We start from the raw sequence: 23,232 nt of genomic DNA on the forward strand, positions 1-23,232 counted from the left end.
TGAGACCTGTTGTGGGGGCTACAGTCCATTGCTGTGGGGTGAACTCAGGTTTGGAGGAGGGAAGAGCTGCAGAGACAAGGGCAAGACCATGCTGAGGTTAGGCACTCGTGTCTCAGGAGGAGGAAGAACAGGATGAGAGTGGCTGCGAGGAAGAGGATGGACGTGAGGATGAAGATGAGGACTCGGGCAGTGAAGAGAGTCTGGTGGACTCAGACTCGGATGCAGAGGAGAAGGGTAAAGTGCAGAGCCACGCATGCAGCCCCAGGGTGTGGGGGTGCATTTGCCGCTGTCTCCTGGCACTGAGCTCTGGTCCTGGGAAGGGAAAGTCTGCTGGGATGCTGCAGCCATGACTCCTCTGGGGGGCTTTGAAAAGCACCAGGGTTGCTGCAGGGAGTCTCCAGTTCTCTTTGGGGTGTTGCTGCTCCCCAGCAATGTGGGGTCCCTTTGGCTCCCTCTGCCCTCTCCTTGTGCTGTGGCTCAGTGGGGCTGTAGGAGCGATGCTCCCCCATCCCTCCCAGCCTGACTGTCTTCCACCTGCCTCCAGCCGTGAATTTCCAGGCCGACCTGGCGGATCTGACTTGTGAGATAGAGATCAAGCAGAAGCTGATTGATGAGCTGGAGAACAGCCAGCGGCGCCTGCAGACCCTCAAACACCAGTATGAGGAGAAGCTGATCTTGCTGCAGAACAAGATTCGGGACACACAGCTGGAGCGGGATCGGGTCCTGCAGAACCTCAGTGAGAACCACCTCATCTGTGGGATCCCAGCCCTGCAGCATTGGGCCCCAGTCCCCAGTCCTGCCCAGCTGACTCAGAGCCAAAGCATCCACCCCCTGCATGCCATGCTTTCTCTGGTAGAGCTTTGCCATCTCCCTGCCTTTGCTTGAGCCCCTAGGACAACCCCCAAGACCTTGCTTGTCTTGCCGTGGGAGTGGGAATAGTCAGCTGGAGAGGTGGCTGGAAAGGATGGTGAGACAAAGCCTCTTCTAGCCTTGAACACCACTTCACGAGGTGTGGGAACACCTGGGGAAAGTGAGGTGCTGAGGGGCACATGAAGACCCCAAAGACCTAGTGGTATAGCTGATCTCTGGGGTCAGCAGGGCAGGATCACCCATGCGCATGGCTGCAGGTCTAGGTCTGCAGCTCCTCTCAGCCCAGCGACTGTGCTCTAACCCGCTGAGCCCTAACCCATCTCTTCCAGCAAGTGCCCACAGACAGACCCCAGACTGTGATGGGGCCAAAGCAGAGGGGTGAGGGAGGGGTCTAGTGGGATGGGGAGGGAGTGGTGGCTGGTGCCTCCAGGCAGGGTGTGTAGGCGCAGGAGGAGCCCGGGGTGCATGGCCATCACAAGCCCTCTTCTCTCTCCCCCAGGCACCATGGAGTGCTACACGGAGGAGAAAGCAAACAAGATCAAAGCAGACTACGAGAAGCGGCTGAAGGAGATGAACCGGGACCTGCAGAAGCTCCAGGCAGCCCAGAAGGAGCATGCTCGCCTGCTCAAGAACCAGTCCCGTTACGAGCGGGAGCTGAGGAAGCTGCAGGCGGAGGTGGCCGAGATGAAGAAGGCGAAGGTACCTGGACATGCCAGGGCAGGGAGGGCATCTCCTGGTCAAGCCTGGCTTCCTGTGCAGAAGTGGTGTTTTCCATTCTGGTGGCAAGTGCAGGACATCTGCCTGTCTGTCTGGTGGGTGGCTGCCCTGGGACAGGCAGGTGCCCACACCAACACCCAGTACCTTCCCGTTCCAGGTTGCGCTGATGAAGCAGATGCGGGAGGAGCAGCAGCGGAGGCGGCTGGCGGAGATGAAGAGGAATCGGGAGATTGCGCAGCTCAAGAAGGAGCAGCGCCGGCAGGAGGTGAGAGACCAGCCCGTGCGGGTGCCGCTGCGTGTCCCTGTGCAGGGGGGAACTGGCTGGTGGCAGATGGATGTGTGTCCTGCTCTGCACTCTGAGGTGCTCATAAATATCAGCCAGTGAAGCACAGCCCCAGCAGAGCGCACGTGGCTGGATGGCTCCCAAGGGCTTCCCACAGCTCCTAGTGTGGTTGGGGGAGATGCTGTGAGCTCCCCGCCACGCTCAAGGGGGAGCAGGCCACCGGGGCCAGTCTCCAAGCTGGAAACCTTCTCACTGTTAAAATCAGCAGTGAGACTGTTTGTGCCAAAGTAACTGCCCCAAACTTCGGTGGTGGGAGCCCTGGGACTGCGACCATCGCTGAGGTTTCTGGGCAGGACCCCGGGGATATCTCTCTCTCTCTCTCGTGCAGTTTCAGATCCGGGCTCTGGAGTCTCAGAAGCGGCAGCAGGAAATAGTGCTGCGGAGGAAAACCCAGGAGGTGAGGGGGAGGGGATTTGCTTCCAGGTAGCCCCCATTCCCCATGGGGGTCCTGACCCCAGTGCTCAGCTCACAGACACCCTGTCCTCCAGTGCCCACTCTGGCAACAGGTTTTCCAAAAGGGTGGGAGGATTTTTATGGCTCAGTAACCTGGTGGGAGATGGTTGCAGGCAGCAGAGGAATTGCCCATCTCCTGGGGCAGCTGAGCCCGACAGCAGGAGAAGGGGGAAAACCTCACACAAACGGTGTCCTCACAAATGAGGAGCCAAGGTCTTTATAGCTGCACAAATGGCCCAGGGCTTCAGGTCTCCAGAGCTGCGGCTCCTGGTCCCATGGGGACCTGGGGGTGACGGCTACAGGTTTGGGTTGGGGGTGCCTGTCTGACACCCTCTCCTCTGTCCCTCCTCTGGGCAGGTCTCGGCACTGCGTCGTCTCGCCAAGCCCATGTCAGACCGGGTCGCCGGCAGGACGAGCCAGAAGCCAGCCATGCTGGACTCAGGCGCAGAAGTCTCAGCCAGCACCACCTCCTCCGAGCCAGAGTCTGGTGCTCGCTCTGTCTCTAGCATCGTGCGTCAGTGGAACAGGAAAATCAACAACTTCCTGGGAGACCCCTCATCCACTGTGAACGGGGCTCGGACCACCAGGTCAGGGCAGGGGCTGTGTGGATGAGTGATGAGGCATCCCAGGACTCCCATGTCTGGCTTTTGGCTGGTGGTGGAGGTTGAAGGCCAGCATCTTATTGTGTGTTTGGCCCGTGTTAAATCACTTTCTCAGTGACAGGCTGTGCTGGCAGCGTGTGACTGAACATCACCTGGGCTTGAGCCCAGTGCTGGCCTTCCATGAGTGTTAAATGCCACAGCACAAACCCTGCTGGGCTCATCATTGCTAAGGGGCAATGGAAGAATTAGGCAATCCAGAAACAATGCAGATGCCTCCTCTGCTCCTGACCTGCCACAGACTAGACATCCTTTTGGGGCAAGAACAGCTTTCCAGGCATGGTGTGGCCAGTCACCCACATGTGCCTCTTCTCCCCTCTGGGTGTAGGAAGAAGTTCCCCAAGAAGGGGGTGAGCCAGACCTTCAGCAAAGCCGCCCGCCTCAAGTGGCAGTCGCTGGAGCGACGTATCTTTGACATTGTCATGCAGAGGATGACCATTGTCAATCTGGAGGCTGACATGGAGCGGCTCATCAAGGTGACCATGGCACTTGGGACAGAAAGCGCTGGGTGGTGGGTGTGGGGCAGGGGGACAACCATGCCAACAGTGCCAATCTCCCTCCCTTTTCCCCCAGAAACGCGAGGAGCTGGCACTGCTGCAGGAAGCATTACTGGGCAAGAGAGTGAAACTGCAGGCAGAGAGCCCCAAGGAGCAGAAGGGGCTGCAAGAGCTGAACGAAGAGATTGAAGTGCTGGGAGCCAACATTGACTACATCAATGATAGCATTTCTGACTGCCAGGCCACCATCATGCAGATCGAGGAGACCAAGGTGGGTGGCTGGACTGGTCCCAGCTGGCGGGGGACAGCAGGAGCATCCCTGGGAGGCGAGGGTGTCCTTGGGCACAGTCAGGCTGGGTGCCCCGAAGTGCTCCTCTGAGCTATGTCACACACTCATGCAACCGCATAGTCACTTCTCAGTTGGTGGTTAATTGTGGAGGGGAGTGCTGCCAGGTCCCTGCATGTCCATGCACAGGCTGCCAGTGCCCCATGCTCCATCGCCCTGGGATTATAGGAAAGCTGCAGCCCCTGTCCTGCCCATGGGGCTGGCGGTCACTTGTCCCCATGGGAGTTTCATGTGCTGAAAGCATCCCAGGGAGGACTGATTTTTTTTTCAACAGAAACCCTGCAGGTTTTGTGTCCTCTTTTGACACGGGGCGTGCTGCAGAGATGCTGTGCAGCTCCCAGCTCCCCTCTAGTGGCTGCAGCTTGGGCTGGAGGCTCTGTACTGTCCCTGGCTTGTCCCGGCTATCACCTAGATTGGTGGGGAAGAAAGGGTTGTTGTTAATTTACACTAGCCTTCGGGCCAGTGACCGGATCTGCTGCGGATTCAGGTGAGGCTGGTGTCTGCAGATTAGTGTCTAATTAAGTGTTGGCACCAGGATTTCTGTAGCAACACAGAAGCCCTTCAGGTTGCGTTGGCCATCTCCGTGGCCAGATCTCCCGCAGCAGTCACTCGGGCAGGCTGAGGAGAGTGAGCGTCGGGACTGGGCAGTGCTGGCAGGGCAGTGGAGGTGCTGTGCTGGCCATGGAACCCGTTCTTCTACCCCCAGCAGCAAAGCTCCCCTGCTGCATCCAATGCCTGTCCCTCCACATTTCAGGAGGAGCTGGACTCCACGGACACCTCAGTGGTGATCAGCTCCTGCTCCCTGGCTGAAGCCCGGCTCCTGCTGGACAATTTCCTGAAGGCCTCCATCGACAAGGTGCGGGGCCAGGTCGGGACCCAGATGCGCGAGGGGATTTCTCGCAGCTGGGGAGGGGAGCTAGGTGCCGGGGTGGGGACCTGGTGGCGGGGACCTGAAGCACCCGCCTGAGGCCCAGCATGGCTCTCCTTCCCCAGGGGCTGCAAGTGGCACAGAAGGAGGCCCAGATTCGCCTGCTGGAGGGGCGCCTGCGGCAGACGGACATGAGCAGCTCCTCGCAGAACCACGCCATCCTGGACGCCCTGCGAGAAAAGGCCGAGTCGCACCCCGAGCTGCAGGCCCTGATCCACAACGTCCAGCAAGGTGGGAGCCTGGGCTGGCGCATCCTTGGACAAGGCATACTGCCTGTGGGGCAAGATGCCCCACCTGTGCCAGCCCCCCAGGAAGCACCTGGAGGTGCTTTGGCTGGGACCGGTGTGCCCAGGGCTGCCCCGAGGGTGGGGACGGGTGGGGACGTGTGCTCTGGTCATCACACAGCAGGGATGAGGACCAGCTCCCCGCACCAACTGCCTGGACTGCCCCCTCTGCCACACAGTTCAGAGAGGGCTCGGCATGATCGGTCCCCTCTGCACTGCTGACTCACTGTCTCCCTCCTGCACAGAGAACGGCTACACCAGCACAGACGAGGAGGTCTCAGAATTCAGCCTGGCTTCAGATGGGAGGTGAGCACCCAGCCCAGCCCTGCCTGAGCTGGTGGTGGCTGGGGAGGCCAGGGGTAGGGTAGGATGTCTGGTGCCCCCCACGGGACCCCGCAGATGGACATGGATGAACAAACCCCTGCCTAAGCTTTCCTGTGGTACTCAGTTGTTGGAGCAGAGGTGTCTCTTAGACTCCAGCAGAGAGTGAAGAGTAGGTCATCCCTTGGAGAAAGGGTGCTGGGGAGCAGGGAGTGACCCAAGGAATCTGGTGGGCCAGTGGCAACCGACTCTCTGAAAGGACTTTGGCACTGAAGATCCATCTTTGCTCCCTTCTCCTTGCAGCGTCTCCCAGTCTTTCACCATGAAGGGATCAGCAAGCCAAGATGACTTCAAGTTCAAGGTTAGTTGGCCTTTCTGTGTGGCCCCATCCCAGGGAATGAGAGGAGGGATGGAGGGGCATGATGTTCATTGATGTTCCAGGCCTCTGCTCTGTAGTCTAACCCTTGGGGAGTCAGGCTTGGCATAAGGCGGTACGTCTGGTCTCTGGTTGGGGTCAGCTCTAGGCAAGGGGGAAGCAGAGCCTTCCGGTACTGTGGTCCTCTGAAGCACCAGAAACTTGGGAAACACCCACCACATCAGCCAATACCCTCCAGATTTGAGTGGACACCAAGGAGGTCCCTATGCAATGTTACATCCATTGTTGGCAAAGGTAGAGGAAAGTGCCCATTGTTCTGCACAGGCTGTCACATTTGCCTAGAGTATGGAGAGCCGGCACTGTGATGAGCATCCCAGCACAATACAAGGGGAACTCAGCCTCCTGTGTCCAGAGAGCACAAGCTCTTCCACCCCACAGATTGCTGACTGCTCCTGATGTTCTCCCCCATGCTGCCTGTACCTGAGCCCTCTGTCCTGCTCTAGGGAGAGCCCAAGCTCTCAGGGCAGATGAAGGCAGTGTCAGCTGAGTGTCTAGGACCCACACTGGACGTCTCCACCAAGAACATCACCAAGTCCTTGGCATCACTCATGGAGATCAAAGAGGATGGGATCAGCTTCTCCATCCGAGACCCCCATTACAAGGAGAAGGTGTCGCGCACCATCAGCCTGCCCACGCGAGGAAGCACCTTGTGAGCATGGGGTGATGGGTCTCTGGGCATTGGGAGGCTCGTGGAGACATGAGCCAGCAGGTAGGAAGCTGTGCCCTAGCTGTGGAGTTGCAGAGCAGTGAGGGTGAGCCCAATCCTGCATCTATCCAGACTTGTCTGCAGCAAGCAGTGATGGATTTCTCCAGTGGGACCTGGAGAGCATCTGGGAGTGTGTTGGCATCCTCTGCAGATGGAGAGAAGGGTACCTCAGAAGGAGGGAAAGAAGGGGGGCATGCAGGGGTCCCCAACTCACTACCCTGGGTTTTCAGCCTTCTTGAAGGCTTCTTGAGTTGCCAAAAGCCTCCGCAGTCATGCGGTGACTTGAGGCATCCTCTCATCTTGTGATTGCGACCCCAGGGCAGCCCAACTTGTCCATTTGCTCTGCTGGGGAAGGACATGGGTGTCCATCACAGAGACATCCCAGCAGGGGGAAAGGGACCCACTGTGCTCTGTTTCACTTGCTTTAGTCCCAGGCAATCCCGTGGCTCAGACACTTCACCTCTGACAAGGAGAAAATCCTATGACCGTGGGCAACCTGCCAGGTGAGCTTGGGAGCCAGAGGAATGGAAATATGGGGAGGAAGAGGCTGGGCAGCCCAGACAAGTGGGGAGAGATGCTGGCTGGACCAGCTCTTGCTGGGCCCTGGTGTGCCAGGCATCTCAGGTGAGCAGTTCCCAAGTCATGTGTCCTTCTAATCCTTCCTGGCTCAGGCCTCCAGATGTTGGCTTCACACCTCCCTCATCCCCACCCACCCGTCCACGCAACGACCGCAATGTCTTCTCTCGGCTCACAAGCAACCAGAGCCAGGGTTCTGCCTTGGATAAGTAAGTCCTGGTAGGGCGGGAGGGTCTGTGTGTGTGGGACCCACGCCATAACAGCAAATGGCATGTACCAGACCCCGTGGTGGTGTGTAGGAACACAGGACCTGCTCGGCTCCAGCCAGCCTCCTGCCACCGTTTTCACTCCCTGCTCTTCTTCATGAGGGAGCAGATGCTCTGCAAGGGCTCTGCTGTACCCTTGCCCTGTTCTGCCTGCTGTGTCCCCTCCGGGCTGGCCACTTGCAGGAGCTTGCAGCCCTGGCTTCTGGCTAAACCCTACCTGGCGAAAGGGCGATGCCAGCCTTCGACCACTGGAAAAGGCGATGGAGCAGAATGGGGTGAGGTGGGATGGGGGCTTGCGGGAAGCTGACAAACTGACACCAGCCCACAAATGCTGCTCCAGCCTCTCTACCTGCAGCAGGTTGGGCAGCTGCCCTCAACTTGGAGCACTGCTAGCAGCGCTGATGTTCCCTGATGGAGACCTGATGACTGATTCTCACATGCCCTCCTTGCTCCTTTGCTCTCTCCCCTGGTTCTCCACATGTGCTTCTCTTTCTCCCTCTCTCCCCTCCTTCTCTCTGTCCTACACTGGCTCGGATGCAATAACAATCCTCTATCTCTGACTCTTCTGCTGCCTCTTCTAGTCTGGGTTTTCTCTCCCATAATCCTGCTAATTTTCTGCCCCTAGGTCTGATGACAGCGATTCCTCTGTCTCGGAGGTGCTGAGGTATAGACAACTTTCTATTTATTATCCCTTCCTCCTCCTCCTCTCTGTCTCACGAGTCTGCTCTCCCTTGTCCCTGCATGCTCCACCTGCACCTTGCTGCTCTCCCCCAACTCCTAGCTCGTGCGTGCTGTCCTCTGTTGGCATGCCACCTCTGGTGTCTGACGCTGTCCCCTCGGTTGCAAGTTTGAACTGTTCCTTCTCTGATTAGCCCTTGGACTTGTGATGCTGGGCTCACCTACAGGCACTGGCGGGTGGCAGCATGTTCTCCTCTACCTGTGATGGGTTCTCATCAGCATGATGCCACCATGTCCCATCCTGTTCCCCAGCTCTCCAGCAGGATGGTGTGATGCTGGGGAAGGGGGCAAGCAACCCTGGGCACTCTCAGTGTGTCCTTGCAAGTAAAGAATCTTCCAGGCAAATATCTCCATGTGCTTCCCACACCTGGTTGTGCTTCCCTGTGGGTAGGTAGATCTCCTTCCCAAAAAAAAACAAGTCAGATTGTGGTGCAGAGCTCAGCCTTGGGGTTAAGGTCCTCCTGGGCTTGCCCCACTGCACCCTCCTGCCGATGGAGGTTTCCCAATGTGAAGGCCACCTTTCCCCATCTTTTGGGAACATCAGCCCTCCAGCACCCAGTTGTCCACTCACACTGCCCATGCCCTGAGTTCCCTCAGGCACCCAGTCACTGGGGAGGTGGCACCAGAGTCTGTGCTGCTTCACCTTGGGCTGTTTGCAGTCCAGCAGCCCTGGGGAGCCAGGATTTCCATTTAGATTAGAAACACTAGGGGTCAGAGGAGGGCTGTTTAATTTGAGTTTGTAAGTGCAGCTGCTAACAGAAGGAAAGCTCACATGCATGTGATTTCCAAACCCAAATTAATGGCCCTGTGTTTGTCTTCATGACTAATGCAACTTTATGTGGCCTTGGGCCTGCCCTTCTCTAGTCCCGTGCCTCAGTTTCCCTGCCTATAAGAAGAGGCTAGCACAACCCAGGGCCCCATGGCCACAGGGAGGCTGTGCTTTGGGACACCACCTGGGAAGAGCTGTTGGTAGCCATGCACGCTAGGGTCTGGAAGGATAGGTCTAGAGGGGCTGGTTCTCAGCACCTCGAGCACTGCTGAAGTTGAGGGCATTGGCAGATGCTGTGTCCAGAGGGACAGGCAGCAAGTGTCCCTTGGAGGAAGGTTTGGCAGAGATAGGTCTTCTCCTGCCTGGAGCCAGTGGTGGGTGCAGGGCTTCCGCAGCCATTGCGACAGGGATGCTGGGTGCAAATGCTGGTGCTGTCCTTTGTCACCCTTCCGGTCTGATGTAAAGGAGTGGGGTCCTGTCTCCAAATGTCACCAGCCACAGGCTGACAGCCTCCAAAGAACTGGGGTGCTGGATATTGGTACCCTGAAACATTTGTCCCAGCAGAGCTTCAGGCTGGAGAAGATGCAGTTTGTCCCAAACTGACCTGAAGACCACTAAGCTAGGTCTCCTGGATCCTTGGGTCCGTGCTAGCCAGGCATGAGAGGTTCAGCAGGAGAACTGAGCAGCCCCTTTTTCCTAGTCTGTATTGCAGGGGGTAGAGGCAGTAGGCAAGGGCTGCTCCTGGGGAGATTCCTGGGGTTTCCATGAAGACCTTTCTTTGCTCAGACATGCTGGCTTCAGAGGTAGGGTCCCATCACCCTGCCGGATGGTGGAAGATGTTTGGGGTGAGGCAGTTCTTGCTTTCCCATGCCCCTGGGACTGTGTAGCGCGGTGCCTTTCCACACACACCCCACCATGCTTGTTCTTTCTTTCCCATGAAAGGGGCATCATTAACCCAGTGGGTGGCACCAAGAACGCCCGGACAGCCCCGCTGCAATGTGTCTCCGTGGCAGAAGGACACACCAAGCCTGTGCTCTGCCTGGATGCCACCGACGAGCTGCTTTTCACTGGGTCCAAAGGTGTGTGATGGACAGAGAGGGCGTGGGGAATTGCTGGCCTGCAGATGCTGTGGGAGCAGGTCGGCACAGGGGAATACGTGAAGTGCTGGGCACTGTGGGGATGGTTCCACCTGGGCCCCTTTCCTGTCCTCAGTGTCGAGCCTTGCCCTGCCCTACCCCAGTGCTGGGGCTGGCTGGCTCCTTTCCTTTGCCCCTGTGTGTGGTGGGAGGCAATGCTCAGAAGGGGTATTGCCCCCAAGCCACCATGCCCCCGGAGGGAGACACTCCCCCAGCCTGACACTCTTGGGCATGTTCTTCCTCGCAGACCGGAGCTGCAAAATGTGGAACCTGGTGACAGGCCAAGAAATTGCTTCCCTCAAGGGTCACCCGAACAATGTGGTTTCCATCAAGTACTGCAGCCACACAGGGCTGGTGTTCACTGTGTCCACATCGTACATCAAAGTGTGGGACATCCGGGACTCAGCCCGGTGCATCCGCACCCTCACGTACGTGGCAGGTGGGAGCAGCTGTGGGGGACCCTGGACACTCTGGGCATCTCTGGCTTTGCAGAAACCAGTCCCAAGGCCTGCTGGGGCTGGGGACAGGGCCAAGCACTAGTTGCTTTAGTGCCAGTTTGCAGTGCTGCATCCTTAGAGAACAGGGAGGTTGGGAGAGAGCTTGGGGTGAGGGGACCCCTGGGGACCTCCTGCAGCGAAGGCTCGGGTAAAGAGCTTTGAAAAGATTTGCAGCTACTTCCAGGGGTGGCCAAGAGAGCTAGTACCTCCACAGAGGAGGCACGGCCCCTAACAGCATCATGGCTGAGTAAATCACAGGCTCTCCAGTTTGGGAAACTCAGATTATTATGGGGAGTTTGAGGACCAGAAAGAAGCGTGAGACAGGCTGTAGCTGTGGTCTGCCGGTCTGGAGCAGGGCTCACATGTGAGGAGGGTATGGCAGGCCAGGGATATCAGCTTGTTCCAGCATACAGCTCCTTTCTCCATGCGGCCTCAGCTCATCTGCCTTGACCTGAAGGTGCTTCTCCCTTGGTGCAGAGGCCAAATACCTCTGCCTCCCTGTGCTGACTGCCAGCACCAGCCAGCTCTTCCTGCAGGAAGCAAAGAGGAATGGGAGGAGCAAAGAGCAGCCCTCAAACTGAAACCAAGTCAGGGTGCTCCATCCTATGCACACACCTGACATCCTTGGCTCCCTCTGCAAGCAGGGCACTGGCCTAGGGGACTGAGGTCTTAGATAATTCTATGGCTTTTCCCCGATGTGGGACACACCTGTGCCAGCCTGGAGCCAACAGCCCCATGTGGTTCATCAGTGGGGCCTCAGTGGCTCTGATCTCCACTCATCCTCCCCCGTTGACCTCTCTCTCCCTTAGATCTTCTGGACAGGTGATCTCTGGGGACGCATGTGCTGGGACCACCACCCGCACCATCACTAGTGTGCAGGGGGAGCACCAGATCAACCAGATTGCTCTCAACCCCACTGGCACCATGCTCTACGCTGCTACTGGTAACTCCGTCCGCATCTGGGAGCTGAGCAGGTGAGGGGTTATTGCTGGGGTGGGCAGGACAGCTTACAGATGCTGAGTGGACACTGTTGGCTCAGAGGGGCCTGAAATGACTCTCCCTTTAGGGAAAGTGAAAGCCTTTTTAGCAATGGAAATTTCCTGAAGTAAGGACTTTCAGGACCCTTTCCTATGGGACCCAAGGGATGATGAGCAGCAATGGAGCTACTTGGGGTGGGGGTGGGGGTGTCCGTGAGCTGGGCAGAGCTCAGGAGAAGACAAAAACGTGGGATGAGCAGCATGGTTTTGTCCTTGCCCAACTCCTTGCTGGGTGGTCACTGGGCTGCTGACCCCTTGCTGCAGCCTAGGCTCTGTATCCAGATGCTGGCATGTCCCAAGGCTGCCTTCCTCCCCCAGCATCGCTAGGAAGAGGGATGTCCCTGCTCACAGTCCCTCAAAAAGAACGATCCCTACTGGGGTGTTCCAGGGCTGTGGGCATCTCTGCCTGGGGGCAGCCCCTTGGAGGAGCTTTGGCACCAGGGAAGGGTCTGGCTGACCCATGTTATTGAACTCAGGTTGCAGCCCATCGGGAAGCTGAGTGGCCACATCGGGCCTGTGATGTGTCTCACGGTAAACCAGACGGCAAGCAACCACGACCTGGTGGTCACAGGCTCCAAAGATCACTACGTCAAGGTACTCCCCTCCTTGGAGAGCAGAGCCCTGTGTCCCAAAGGGAAGCCCAGATATTGGCAACCCCTAAAGTCTCTTCTTCCCTCCTGAGATCTGAGCCCAGATTCTGTTTTCACCTCTGTATGTGAGGTTTTTGCATATCTCCTTACCCCGAATCTTGCCTTTTGCTTCATCCACGATACAAATGCACCTTTGGAAATGGATTTGCATTTCTCAACCCTTGGGCTCTGTGGCTGCTACTTGCATGTTATGGCTGACCCAGATCAGCAGCTCACCCTGCTCTGCTCTGTTGTCCTTCTCGATACAATGCTTTGCACCTGCTTGTTCACAGCTCCAGCACAGCAAGAGCTCGCCCCTTCATTTTGTGTTTTTGTTGAGTTTGACCAGGCTGGTTTGGAGCTGGCACAAGGAGAATGAAGAGGGATAGTGAGATGATGAGGGAGGCAGGATTCCACTCTTCTGACAGCTGCAAGCTGTTAGCTTGGCTCATGGAGATGTGTGAAAGCTCGCCATGAGTAAAATGCAGCAGAATGGGGGGTGGTTTCTGGTGGCAGACCTCTCTGATGGTGGCAGGACCCCTGGAGAGACCTCAGCCCCAAGAAAGCCTCCACTGGCCAATGCCCATTCCCCTTTCCAGCATCACTCTGTGTGCCTTGAGCCTAGAAAACAGTGATAGCCATGTTTCCAAGAAAGGGTCAACTGTTTCCAGTTCCATCTGGGTTCTTTCATGCACTGTTTTTCCCCCAGGTGTTTGAGATTGCCGAGGGCATGGTGGGCAATATTGGCCCCACTCACAACTTTGAGCCCCCTCACTATGATGGCATCGAGTGCCTGGCCATCCAGGGAGACATCCTCTTCAGTGGCTCCAGGGACAACGGCATAAAGAAGTGGGATCTGGAGCAGCAGGAACTTATCCAGGTCTGGAGGGGAGCATACAGCACAGGTCCTTGGGGGAACACGGGGCAGAAGAGTATTGCTGCTGGGGGTGTGTGGGACACCTTTGTTCAGGGACCTGGTGCCAGTGTTCTGCATTAAGCTAGCCAAGGAGGGTACTCCCATTCCTAGGAATCTGGCAGTGCATGTGTGAGGTGGCTCTGTACCCCTTTAAGTTTGTGCTGTAGGGCACTCAGGATTGCTAGCTCCCCCAGCACACAGGGTGCGCCATCAATTGCAGTGCTGGATGTTGTGTTCCTTGCTAAAGACAAGATTGATGTCTCCTGCCCAGGGGACAAAGGAACTTTTGAATCCATCCCCTTGGCCTCCTAACTTTGCATCACTAGCCCCACAGTCCAGATCAGCCCTGGGGCGACAGTGGGAATCTGAGCCTCCCAGGTTGGGTGCATGAGGCTGCTGGTGGTGCTGCAGATGAGGTTGGTGATAATCTCTGCTCTGTGCCCGTACCTACAGCAAATCCCCAATGCCCACAAAGACTGGGTTTGTGCCCTGGCCTTCATCCCTGGCCGCCCCATGGTGCTGAGTGCTTGCCGAGGAGGCGTGATCAAAGTCTGGAACGTGGACACCTTCACTCCGGTTGGGGAGATCAAAGGGCATGACAGCCCCATCAATGCCATCTGCACCAACTCAAAGCACATTTTCACTGCCTCCAGGTGAGCCCTACGCTTTCTGCTCCCCAGAGCCCCTGGGAGGTGGGAGCCCCCTGGGTTGAACTGTCATCCCCAGGCCTGGGCGGGTTTACGCTGAGTGGACAGGGAGCAGGGAGGGAGGGAAGAGGGGAGCCTTGCAGTATTCTAGTCCCTCCACCCCTTCATCTCATCTTGCCCACCTTAGCCTGCCCCGTGACACAGCCTGCCCACTGCAGTGCCAAGAGCTATTCCCCTGGCCGTCCCCTGCCCACACTCTGGTGATGCCCCGGGCTATCCCCCCACTCAGGGACCCCTCTCCCCTGGGGCTGGGCATCCTCTGCTGCTCTTGGGGAGCTCTTTGGCAGCAAGACTCTGATATCCTCTTTTCGACCATGTCCCTTTTCTCCCTTCCTTTTTCTCTGTCTCTCTCTGTCTCTCCTCCTCCCTACCTCCCATCTGTGCCACAGTGACTGCCGGGTAAAGTTATGGAATTACGTGCCTGGGCTCACCCCTTGCCTTCCACGACGCGTCCTTGCCATAAAGGGCCGTGCTACTAGTCTGCCTTGACCCTCCTGCTCTTTTTGAATCTCTTGCTCATGCACTCTTCTTCTGTCTTTTCTTTCCTTGTGTCTTTCTCTCCATCTCTTTCTCCCTCTGTCTTTCTCTCTGTTGCTTGCTTTTGCTCCTCTCTCTTTTTCTTTCTTTTTCTGTGGTCTGAGCTGCTTCTTCACGGTATGAAACTTTTGCGTTTTTCCCCACTTGATAAAACTTTGCTAGAAGTGACTTGCCCCTTTGTCCCAGCCATACCCCTGCATTGTTTTGGTTTGCTTTTTTTTTTTCCTTGCCGAGTGCCCACATCTACTGTGGCAGCTCCATGGAAGCCGTGGCCTGCCCTCACCCTTGCATGGATGGTGGGATGGGAGTCAGCAGCCACCCCCAAAGCAGCCCATGCCCTGGGGAGACCAAGCATAGCAGCTCCCTGCCGTGTCACTGCTTTGACCTAATCAGAGCTCGTTCAAAGGGTACAGGAGTCCTGATGTCGGGGTCAGCCCTGAGGGTCACTTTTTCCCTTTGTCCCAACTGCTGCCAGTGAGGTGAGCTGGAGGCTGAGCCCCACTGGGCCTGCCTGCTCCCCAAAACTGATTGGGCAACCTCCTGCCAAGAGAAAAGGGCCTGTAAGTCTTGTGGGCTGCATGCTGCCATGGGCTGGGGGTGGGAGGCATTTCTCCTTGCAGTGCCCCTCTGCAGTGTGTCTGCAGGGCTCCTGCAGGAACCCCTGGGTCATGCTGTCCCTCTCACCTTTGTTTCTCAGCGACTTGACAGTGAAGCTCTGGAGTGGGAGGAGGCTACCCATGGGGTCAAACTAACAACTGCAAAAAGACTGGAAGACATGACAGGAGGGTGAAGGTCAGGGTACCTCTCCCTTGCTATCGAGACCCGGTCATCTACAGGAGCTCAGCCCAGGGATAGGGATTTCCTTGTACCTGACCCAACGGGGTGGACGATGTCCCATCTGGTACTTTGAGCACTGCCAGCTCCTGTGAGGAGGCAGCTCTGTGGGACACCATCAGCTCCACCTTCCCTCCTGCTGAAGTTTCTTGATGGTTTTCCAGTGACTAAGAAATGTTTCATCTCTCTTCTCACCCACACTGCTGTAACGCCAGCCAGGACTTCTTGAAGGTCAAAGCTCCTTGGCTCCTTCTGAGACACTCAATTCCCTTCTGCCACCATGGGCTCATGTGGCCTCCACTGAGATGTGCTGCTTCTGTCCCTGTTGGCTCTGGGGCTGGTTCCTGCAGGAATCTTTTCTCTGCTCGATGGCCACAAGGACATTTGGTGTCTGCTGCTTCTTTGGAGACGTTACTTGTGGGACAGCCTCTCTGCTGTGGGGGGCCTGCTGAAGGTTTTCCAGGTAGTCCCATCATTTCCCATAGTCCGTCTACCTGTCCCCAGCAGTTGGAGGTGTGCACCTCTGAGCCCCTTTGCCATGTCCCTGCTCTGGAGGCATAGCAAGCCTGGGAAGATCTCCATCCACCAACTTCCAGACAAACCTGCTGGCGGTTCCCTTTGATGTTCTCCAAACCCCAGTCATAAGCTCAGCTGACCCATGGCTCTTGGGCTCCTCTCTGTGTGCCCACCCTGCTCTGCAGTGGGGAAGGGTTGCTTGGCCCTGCTCTTGACACCTTGGCTCTCAGCAGGGTTCTTGTGGTAGATTCCTTCTGCATGTTAACCCCCTTGAGACGGAGAAATGAAGCAAGAATGGAGGTTACAGGGCAAAGAAGACAAGCTGGATTTGTCAACCCCACCCCTGTGGCCTATCTTGTTTTGTCATCACTGGGAGCTGGAAGCTGTAAGTCCTTCCCCTGGGCACTGCTCTCAGCCCTCTACCTGGGAGGGGGTTAGCTCAGGTTTGGGCTGTCAGCCCCCGTGGATCCAGGAGCCGGAGAGGGCCCAGCAAGGCACAGGGGAGCTGTAGGATGGGCTGGGTTGGAGTCAGATGTGCTGGGAGCAGGGTGAGTAAGGGGTTGCACACACTGGTCTTGCACAAGTGCCCTGATTCACCACACGTTTGAAGGGCAGTGCTGCAGTGGATGATCTCTCACAGTCCCATCTCCATGAAAGGCCGGGGGCTCCATCCAGGAGTGCTTCCACAAGGACACGGATTCTCCAGGCTCCCTACTCCCTCTCTCCTATTCAAGGGGCTGGCAAGGCCCTCGTCTCACACTGGAGCTTTCCTCCATCTGTCCTGTGGCCTGTTGGACCATCCCCTGCTCTGTCCTGCCCTGGGCCAGGCAGGACTTCTCACGGGATAGCCGAGGAGACCCCAGAAGTGTTGCTCTTGCCTCACATACTCTCATTTCCTGTCTGTCACAGAAGCAGCAGCGTTTGAACTCAAATTTAAGGATTTTTCCACATGATCCCACTAGCACTGAACTGGGATCTCAGAGGCCAGAGGCTCCAGGACCTGCCCCATAAAAGCACAGACCGTTTCCCCTCTGCTTTCTCCAACCATGGTGACTTGTGGACCAGCCCCAGATCATTTGCCACCAGCCTTTGTTAAAACCATTCCGGGTGGAGTGTGTACATTCCTCTGCATCCTGAAAGACAGGACTATCTCTATTGATTTGATGGGAGGGGTTGCCTTTTAGGGGGGGGAAAAACCCCATCCTACTGGCTTGCCTTGGCGGAGGGCGTGATGGCACGTGCGGGTGTGACTCTGCCCAGGACAGTGACTGGTCCCTGGTGATCCTGGCTGAGCCCTGCACAGCCCGGGACTGCAGCCGGTGGAGATGTGGTGCCAGTGCCAGCTGCTATGGGCTGGGTGACCTGCAGAACTGGAGGGGGCAAACAAAATTGCACGGGGCACCACGGCTGCCAGGGTAGCACAGATGTAGGAGGCTAGAGGAGGTGTTACGCTCTAAGCCTGTCTTGGAGGGGGTTTCCCTGCTTGTTCCTCAGCCAATTTAACCTTTCCCTGGCCAGAGGGGAGGTGTGTGTTTGACTGTGTAGCCGTGTATACCCTATGCATCTGTGTCTGCACCAAGATCTACCAGTGCCTGGCCTGAAACCTCTCGCTGCTCCCTGCTGCAGTCGGTGCAGGGACCTGCTCTTGGGGGGCTTGCGGTCACACCTGTCTCATCTTTCGCCACCTTTTTCTTCCTGTGCGTAGGCTGCAGGTCCTGCTTAATTTCCCAGGGCTGAGTAGCCAATCCTGGATGGTGCTGAGCATCCAGCAGCACACTGAGGTGGCTTCAAGGCTTTCACAGCCTGCAGGTGGAGGGAGCTGGGGGTATTGTGGCACAACAGCAGGGGTCTGGAGAAGGAGGTCTTTGAAGCAAGGGGTGACTGTGATCCCATATTCCTCTGTGTGTGTGTGTGTGTGTGTGTTTATGTCTTAGTATCTGTGTGGGTTGGTATTTTCCATGCAGGAGAGCGTTTCTCGAGTGTTAATCTGGTTTAGCTACCTCACGGTGCAAGCTGGGTGCTGTCATCATTGGGTTTTGTTTTGGGGATGAGGTGGGGAGTTTATGGTCTTAATTTTTTTTCTCTTAACTATTGTTATTGTTATGGTTTTGACACTTGAATTTGTCCTGGGGACACGTGGCCTCACCCTCACCTCACTGCATGTCTGAGCCTCCCCTTGTGTTCTCTTCCCTGCCTCCTGCTGGATAGCACAGCAGGACCAGCATCCTGCTCTCCCCCGTGCTCCCAGCTCTCACCTTTGCAGTGGGATCCCCCAGCTGGGTCTCAACACTGATACTTTGGTCCCGTTGCTGGTGGGATGCTTGGCATTGTTGCCGTTAGCTGTTGGGTTGATTTGCAGCCTGGAGGTGGTCCCGCTGGTCCCTTTGAAGGATGGAAAGGGACCTCTGAAAGGCTCAGCTCAGCCTGTATTCCTGCTTCTGCTCTTACAGATGTTCTCTGTGGATGCAATGAAGCCCTTCTTGTCTGGGTGATGTCCATGCAAAGCACATTGCTGGAACGGGCTGGTCCTAGTCCTTATTTTCCAGAGCCTGCTGTAATTCGGCAGCAGCCTGAAGCAGCAGGGAACTGGTCCTGTAAATGCCTCTGTCCAGGGTGGGGATGGTCTGTGAGAGAAGCTGCTTCTTGTGTGTGATGTTTGATTTTTCACCCCCAAAATGTAGTTGAACCTAGATCCTGTCCCAGGCACTGAACATAAACCAGCGTAACTCTGGAGCCTCCAGATTACTCCCTACTTGGGGCTGGGGAGCTGGCACAGGACTGTACCCCAATCCCCTGGCACAATGGGGTTTGGGAAGGGGCTCGTAGCTCTGAGCCATGCTGTCAGTTTGGGGGGGCAGCTTCCCCTAAATACTAAAGCACAAGGTCCTACTATACAGGTGGTCTAGCAAGGGTGGCCCCTTGGACTCTGGTCCTTCAGAGCTCAGACTGGGGCGGTGGGTTTGGACAACCAAGGTGGAGGTGGGGCTGGGGATGATGGTGAGGGCTCTTTGCTGGAGGAAGCAGGTGAGATGTTTCACCCTTTTGCACTGTGTAGGGGTGCTCCCCTGGGGCTCAGGACTTGCACTGCTGCCTAGCTTAAGTCCCTTCTTGTGGTCTCTGAACCCCTCTGCCAGCCCCTCCATTGCAAGGACAGTTTGGAGCTGTTTTTACACCATGCACCTCGTTTTGCTTCACCCTTGGGTGCCTTGGTTTGTGCCAAGGATGTGATGATACCTGCTGTCCCAGGAGGTCCTTGCCTTCCTCAGATCACTGGGTGATGATTTTGTCCCTGGGCCCTGACCATTGCTCTGTGTGTCTCTTCCCTCCAGCACACTGGGGCCAGCTCCAGCCTCTGCTGAGGGTATAATGCTGGCCCAGAGCTGAGCATTGCACACAAAAGGGTGGAGATGACTCAGGAGCCCAAAAGCACTGGGCCCTCAAACCACTGTGAGCCCGCCCAGGGAGCCTGGGCTCTGCCCCCTCCCTGGCCCCCACAGCTCTTATGGCACAAAAGGACAGGCTGGCAGTGCATCTCTCAGTCTGGCCAGCTGCGAGGAGCTGGAGCACAAGGGGCCCGTCTCTGCCAGGTATGTTGTTCCTCCCCAGCACCTCTGAGCACAGCTGCTTTGGGGTCTGGGATGCTGCCTCCTGCCTTGGTACTGTAGAACCAGTGCCTGCTCCCACAGGTGCTCGCCCAGTGCCCTTGTCCCAGTCCTTCCCCTGTCCCATGATGGACAGGGTGCGGGTACAAACCCTGCAGAGCACAGGGTTCCCAGTTGCTTTTCAGCAAGCTCACTGGAGCTCTGCTCCGTCCTGCAGGCTGCATGCCCTCCTGAGCCCCCTTCACCCTCCTGGGGAGGGAATGGGGGCCCTGGCCCTGGCCTCTCCACATTCTGCACGGTGCTCCACCTGTAACTGGGTGGGAGCCCAGCACACACCCCATCCCCTAGACCTTGTCCTGGCCTCCTGGGCCTCATCCCCAGAAAAGCACATGCCTGCACCTTCCTCCTGTCCCAGGGGCTTGTCCCCTCATCTGTAACGGCTCTGCCCTGGTGCCTGCCAGCTGTTCTGCATCCCCCACATCTCTAAACCACCCAGTACCCTCCAGTCCAGCCCTGTGGCAGGGCTTGGGCAACTGCAGCGTTGTGTTGCCTGCTCTGTCACCCCTTCCCGCTGCACAAGTATCACAAATAGCAGGTGCCTTTTCTTGTTTGGAGCTGTTTTCTAGAGGCCAGCTCTTATGAAGGCTTTTTTTTCTCTGCTGGGTCATGCAACCCAGCCCCGTGGTCTGGGTTTGTCAGAGGACAAGGTGTGTACGTATATTTTATACCTCGATGTGTTCCTGTAAATAGTGTAAGTTATTTTGGTCTCATGATGTACATGTTTTTTCAATGGCTGTGTTTGTTCCTTGCCTTTTTGTCTTCACAAATAAAACACACTGAGATTAAGTGACTGAGCGGAGATGACTTGGAAGAGAGGAAGAGCACCACCTGTCCCACCATGATGCACCTGACAGAGGAGCTGAGGGAAAGGCTGGGTGAGCTGATGCTGCTGCAGCCCTTCAGCCCCTACCACGTGTCACGAGAAGGTGACTTGCATCCTTCCAGGCACTGAGTCCTCAGGCACACACGGCAGCTGCGATTGCACTGGGGGAAACTTCAGGGGCTGAGGTGGAAAAAGCACAGACCTATCCAGGCTGGCTCTGCCCTTCTCTCCTGGTGAGGAGGAAGAGGGGAGGAAGGGGTCCAACCAGGTGTCAGCCAACCCCCCGCCAAAGTCAGAGCATCCCCATCCCTGCAGCATCGCATCACCCCACCACAGGCATCTCTAGGTCCCCGAGCTGGCAGGGCCCTGGGGCTGCAGAAGGGTGCTGTGGGGCTCAGGTGCCTGGCCCCAGGCCCCCCAGGGCAGCCGGCTCCCCTGGGGCTGGGGTCATCGGGCAGAGGGGCTCCCTGGGGCCAGTGACCATCCAGCTGTGACCAAGGGGGACCCTGGGGACAGCCGGCAGGTGGCAGCCCCGGCTGTGGGACAGCGGTGCCCGGGGCTTGGCAGAGCTGCTGGAGTGGGGAGCAGCAGGGTCTGTGTCCCCCCTCGAGCTGCCCAGATCCAGGTGGGGATGCAGGGGATGTAACCCCGGTGCCAGCCCACTGAGCACCCAGAGGTGACCGGTGCCAACACCAGCCTGTTCCCCCTCCAGACACTGGAGACACCAACCCGCCCCGGGTGCTGCAAGGTGGGGAGGGGGGCAGCGAGCTGCACCCCCAACGCCGCCAGGCAGGGCCTCAGCCCCAGCAACCGCCACTTTCTCTTCCCCAGCCAGCCAGCACTGGTTAAACTGGTCGGACAGAGCAGCTGAGCAGGGAGCCACCAGCCACAGGCTGTGTCTGCGCTGACCCCCCCGGATGCGGTTCCTCCTGGCACACACCGCACTCTGCATGGAGAGCACCCCACACCCTGCTGCTGCTGCTGTGGGGTGACGGCTGGGGGCCCCATAACCCTGGGCTCAAAACCCACCTTGCAGGGCTCCTGAGAGCTGTGCTAACGGTGTCTGGGGAGAGCTGGCGGTGCCCAGAGCCATACCAGTCCCTAGCACTGCATCCTGTGTCACCCTCAGCCTGTGCCATGGCTTGTCTCAGTGTGAGTCTCCATACCCACTGCCACAGCACAGTCCTGCCAGGGCGAACAGGATCTGTGGGGCAACAAACGTGGGGGTATCACAGGCCCGATTACTCCTGGCAGGGCATGTAACAGCAGTAGCATCCCCCTCCCGCCTGACGTCCCAGCCACTCACTGCACCATAGGTACCTTTTCTTGGTGGCCCTCATGTCATCTACTCCCTCCAAACTCATGACCACCTCTTTCTTACTGCAGCAAGACACTAAGCCGTCTGGCAGCACCCTCTGCTATGCTCCCCACAAGCATGAAGGCGCCCTGGGAGCTTGTACCAGCAGCAAGGGGACAGCAGGGACACTTCCCTGCAAGCTGTCAGCTCTGGCAATGAGATTATGGCAGCTCTCTGCCACCAATCCTCAGGCTCAAGGAGGAGTTGCCCTGAGCCCATCAGTGCTGAAGCTGCTCCTCAGCAGTGAAGAGTCCCATGGGCACCATCCAGCAGCTTGCTGATGACCTGTGGGTCTTGGGGGGGGGATGGGGATCACCCCAGGAGAGGCTGATGCTCTCTCATACTCTTAGCACAGTGTCTCAGCATTGCCGGGGAGTGTCCCCCACTGTGATCATCCCCCCCCAGCCCATTACAGGGCCTGGGTTGTGGCACATCAGTGGGGCAGATGGGCAGGAAGGCAGTTTCTCCAGGTGACTAAAGCGGGAGGGTGCCTGCAGGGTGTTGGGAAGGATTGCTCAGGTCCACTGGCCTGCTGGCTCCCAAACACAACAGGGAGGAGGAGTCGGAGGGCTCCCAGCACGTCAGGCACATTTAAGGGGCTGGGAGATGTCACCCACCAAGGGCACCTCTTCCATCGGTGGCATAGCCCAGGTGCATGGACTGACTGTGGCACTTTCCCAGGGTCTGCTGTGGGCCTTGAAAGGTGGAGACCTGGGAAACAGGATGCTCAGTGTGGTCCATGCCAGAGAGCCCCATCAGGCATCTGATCAGATCCCCCAGGCTGAGCGAGAGCTGTGGGTGGGCTGGGCAGGACTTGGGCAGGAGACTTCTTAGTGTGTGGTGCAGGGCATGCTGCAGAGCTGTCATGTCCCACTCTGCTCCAGAGACACCTGCATTTCAGCAGCGGGTGGTAAACACTTCCCCAGGGGCAGGTTTCTAACCACAAGCACTGTAAGTACAGTCAGGCAGCCAGGTCCCCAGGCACAGTGGAACCCCGGACTCAGCTCCTGGCTGAACACAGGCTTAAGGTTCCATGTCTGCCCAGCACTCATGTTTTCCTCTGTGGCCTTGGCTTTCCCAATGGCCGCAGTGGCAGGGGCTGCTCCCGGGCGTGGGGACATCCCTGTGCACTGTGGGATGCTGTGCCCAGAAAACAAAGGGGCCTGGCAGTACCCAGCACTCGTGACTGTGCCGTGGAGGAATGAAGCTGGGGCAGGTGATCAGCTAGTGTGAGCTGGTACCTCCTGGCTGGCACACTGGCCCTGCCTGCCCTGGGGCCACAGCATGGAATGGCAGGTCAGGGTGACGTGACAAGGGGGATTGGGGCACACAGCCACCCTGCCCACGGGCCAAGCTAGAGCATCCATATTTGTGACAGTCTGTCACCACCTTGTCACAGGAGGTGGTTTGCTACCAGGCACCAATTTGAAGTGGCAAGGACCTAGAGGTGGCTCTGTGATGTCAGGGTCTGCCCTGCTCACGCAGTTCCCCGGGTTTGTGCCAGCCCATCTGTGGTATGGATGTGGCTGGCTTGGCAAAGTACCAGCACCAGGCAAATGGTGCCAGGTGGTTGGGTTGGGCTGGCCTGGGGCTCTTGTGACAGCACAGGGCTAAAACCAGCATGAACATAACCGGACAGGGTCCCAAGAGTCACAGGGGTAAGAGCCACCAG

The 23,232-nt window shown here is 57.4% G+C and overlaps 1 protein-coding gene across 4 annotated transcripts in view; it reads left to right on the top strand.

Annotated features, from left to right (window-relative positions):
* KIF21B (kinesin family member 21B) overlaps positions 1–20,166 on the top strand; it is a 43,429-nt gene extending 23,263 nt beyond the window's left edge. The window contains exons 13-35 of one of the 4 annotated variants that reach the window (XM_042800032.1): positions 117–234; positions 545–736; positions 1,370–1,569; positions 1,745–1,852; positions 2,259–2,327; positions 2,741–2,970; positions 3,371–3,518; positions 3,616–3,810; positions 4,640–4,741; positions 4,879–5,044; positions 5,343–5,403; positions 5,722–5,779; positions 6,298–6,503; positions 6,989–7,063; positions 7,232–7,345; positions 8,028–8,066; positions 9,852–9,988; positions 10,293–10,473; positions 11,352–11,516; positions 12,056–12,173; positions 12,918–13,088; positions 13,578–13,777; positions 15,066–20,166. In XM_042800032.1, coding sequence (XP_042655966.1) covers positions 117–234; positions 545–736; positions 1,370–1,569; positions 1,745–1,852; positions 2,259–2,327; positions 2,741–2,970; positions 3,371–3,518; positions 3,616–3,810; positions 4,640–4,741; positions 4,879–5,044; positions 5,343–5,403; positions 5,722–5,779; positions 6,298–6,503; positions 6,989–7,063; positions 7,232–7,345; positions 8,028–8,066; positions 9,852–9,988; positions 10,293–10,473; positions 11,352–11,516; positions 12,056–12,173; positions 12,918–13,088; positions 13,578–13,777; positions 15,066–15,120 — 3,108 coding nt within the window. In that variant the 3' untranslated portion in view covers positions 15,121–20,166. Of the gene's footprint in view, positions 1–116; positions 235–544; positions 737–1,369; positions 1,570–1,744; positions 1,853–2,258; positions 2,328–2,740; positions 2,971–3,370; positions 3,519–3,615; positions 3,811–4,639; positions 4,742–4,878; positions 5,045–5,342; positions 5,404–5,721; positions 5,780–6,297; positions 6,504–6,988; positions 7,064–7,231; positions 7,346–8,027; positions 8,067–9,851; positions 9,989–10,292; positions 10,474–11,351; positions 11,517–12,055; positions 12,174–12,917; positions 13,089–13,577; positions 13,778–14,220; positions 14,415–15,065 lie in introns of those variants that run through there. The other 3 variants (XM_042800030.1, XM_042800033.1, XM_042800031.1) reach the window with 3 other exon arrangements.
* The last annotated feature ends 3,066 nt before the right edge of the window (positions 20,167–23,232 follow it).

Source organism: Tyto alba, unplaced genomic scaffold, assembly GCF_018691265.1.
Source record: "Tyto alba isolate M040663 unplaced genomic scaffold, T.alba_DEE_v4.0 Super-Scaffold_30, whole genome shotgun sequence".
Classification (NCBI taxonomy): Eukaryota; Metazoa; Chordata; class Aves; order Strigiformes; family Tytonidae; genus Tyto; species Tyto alba.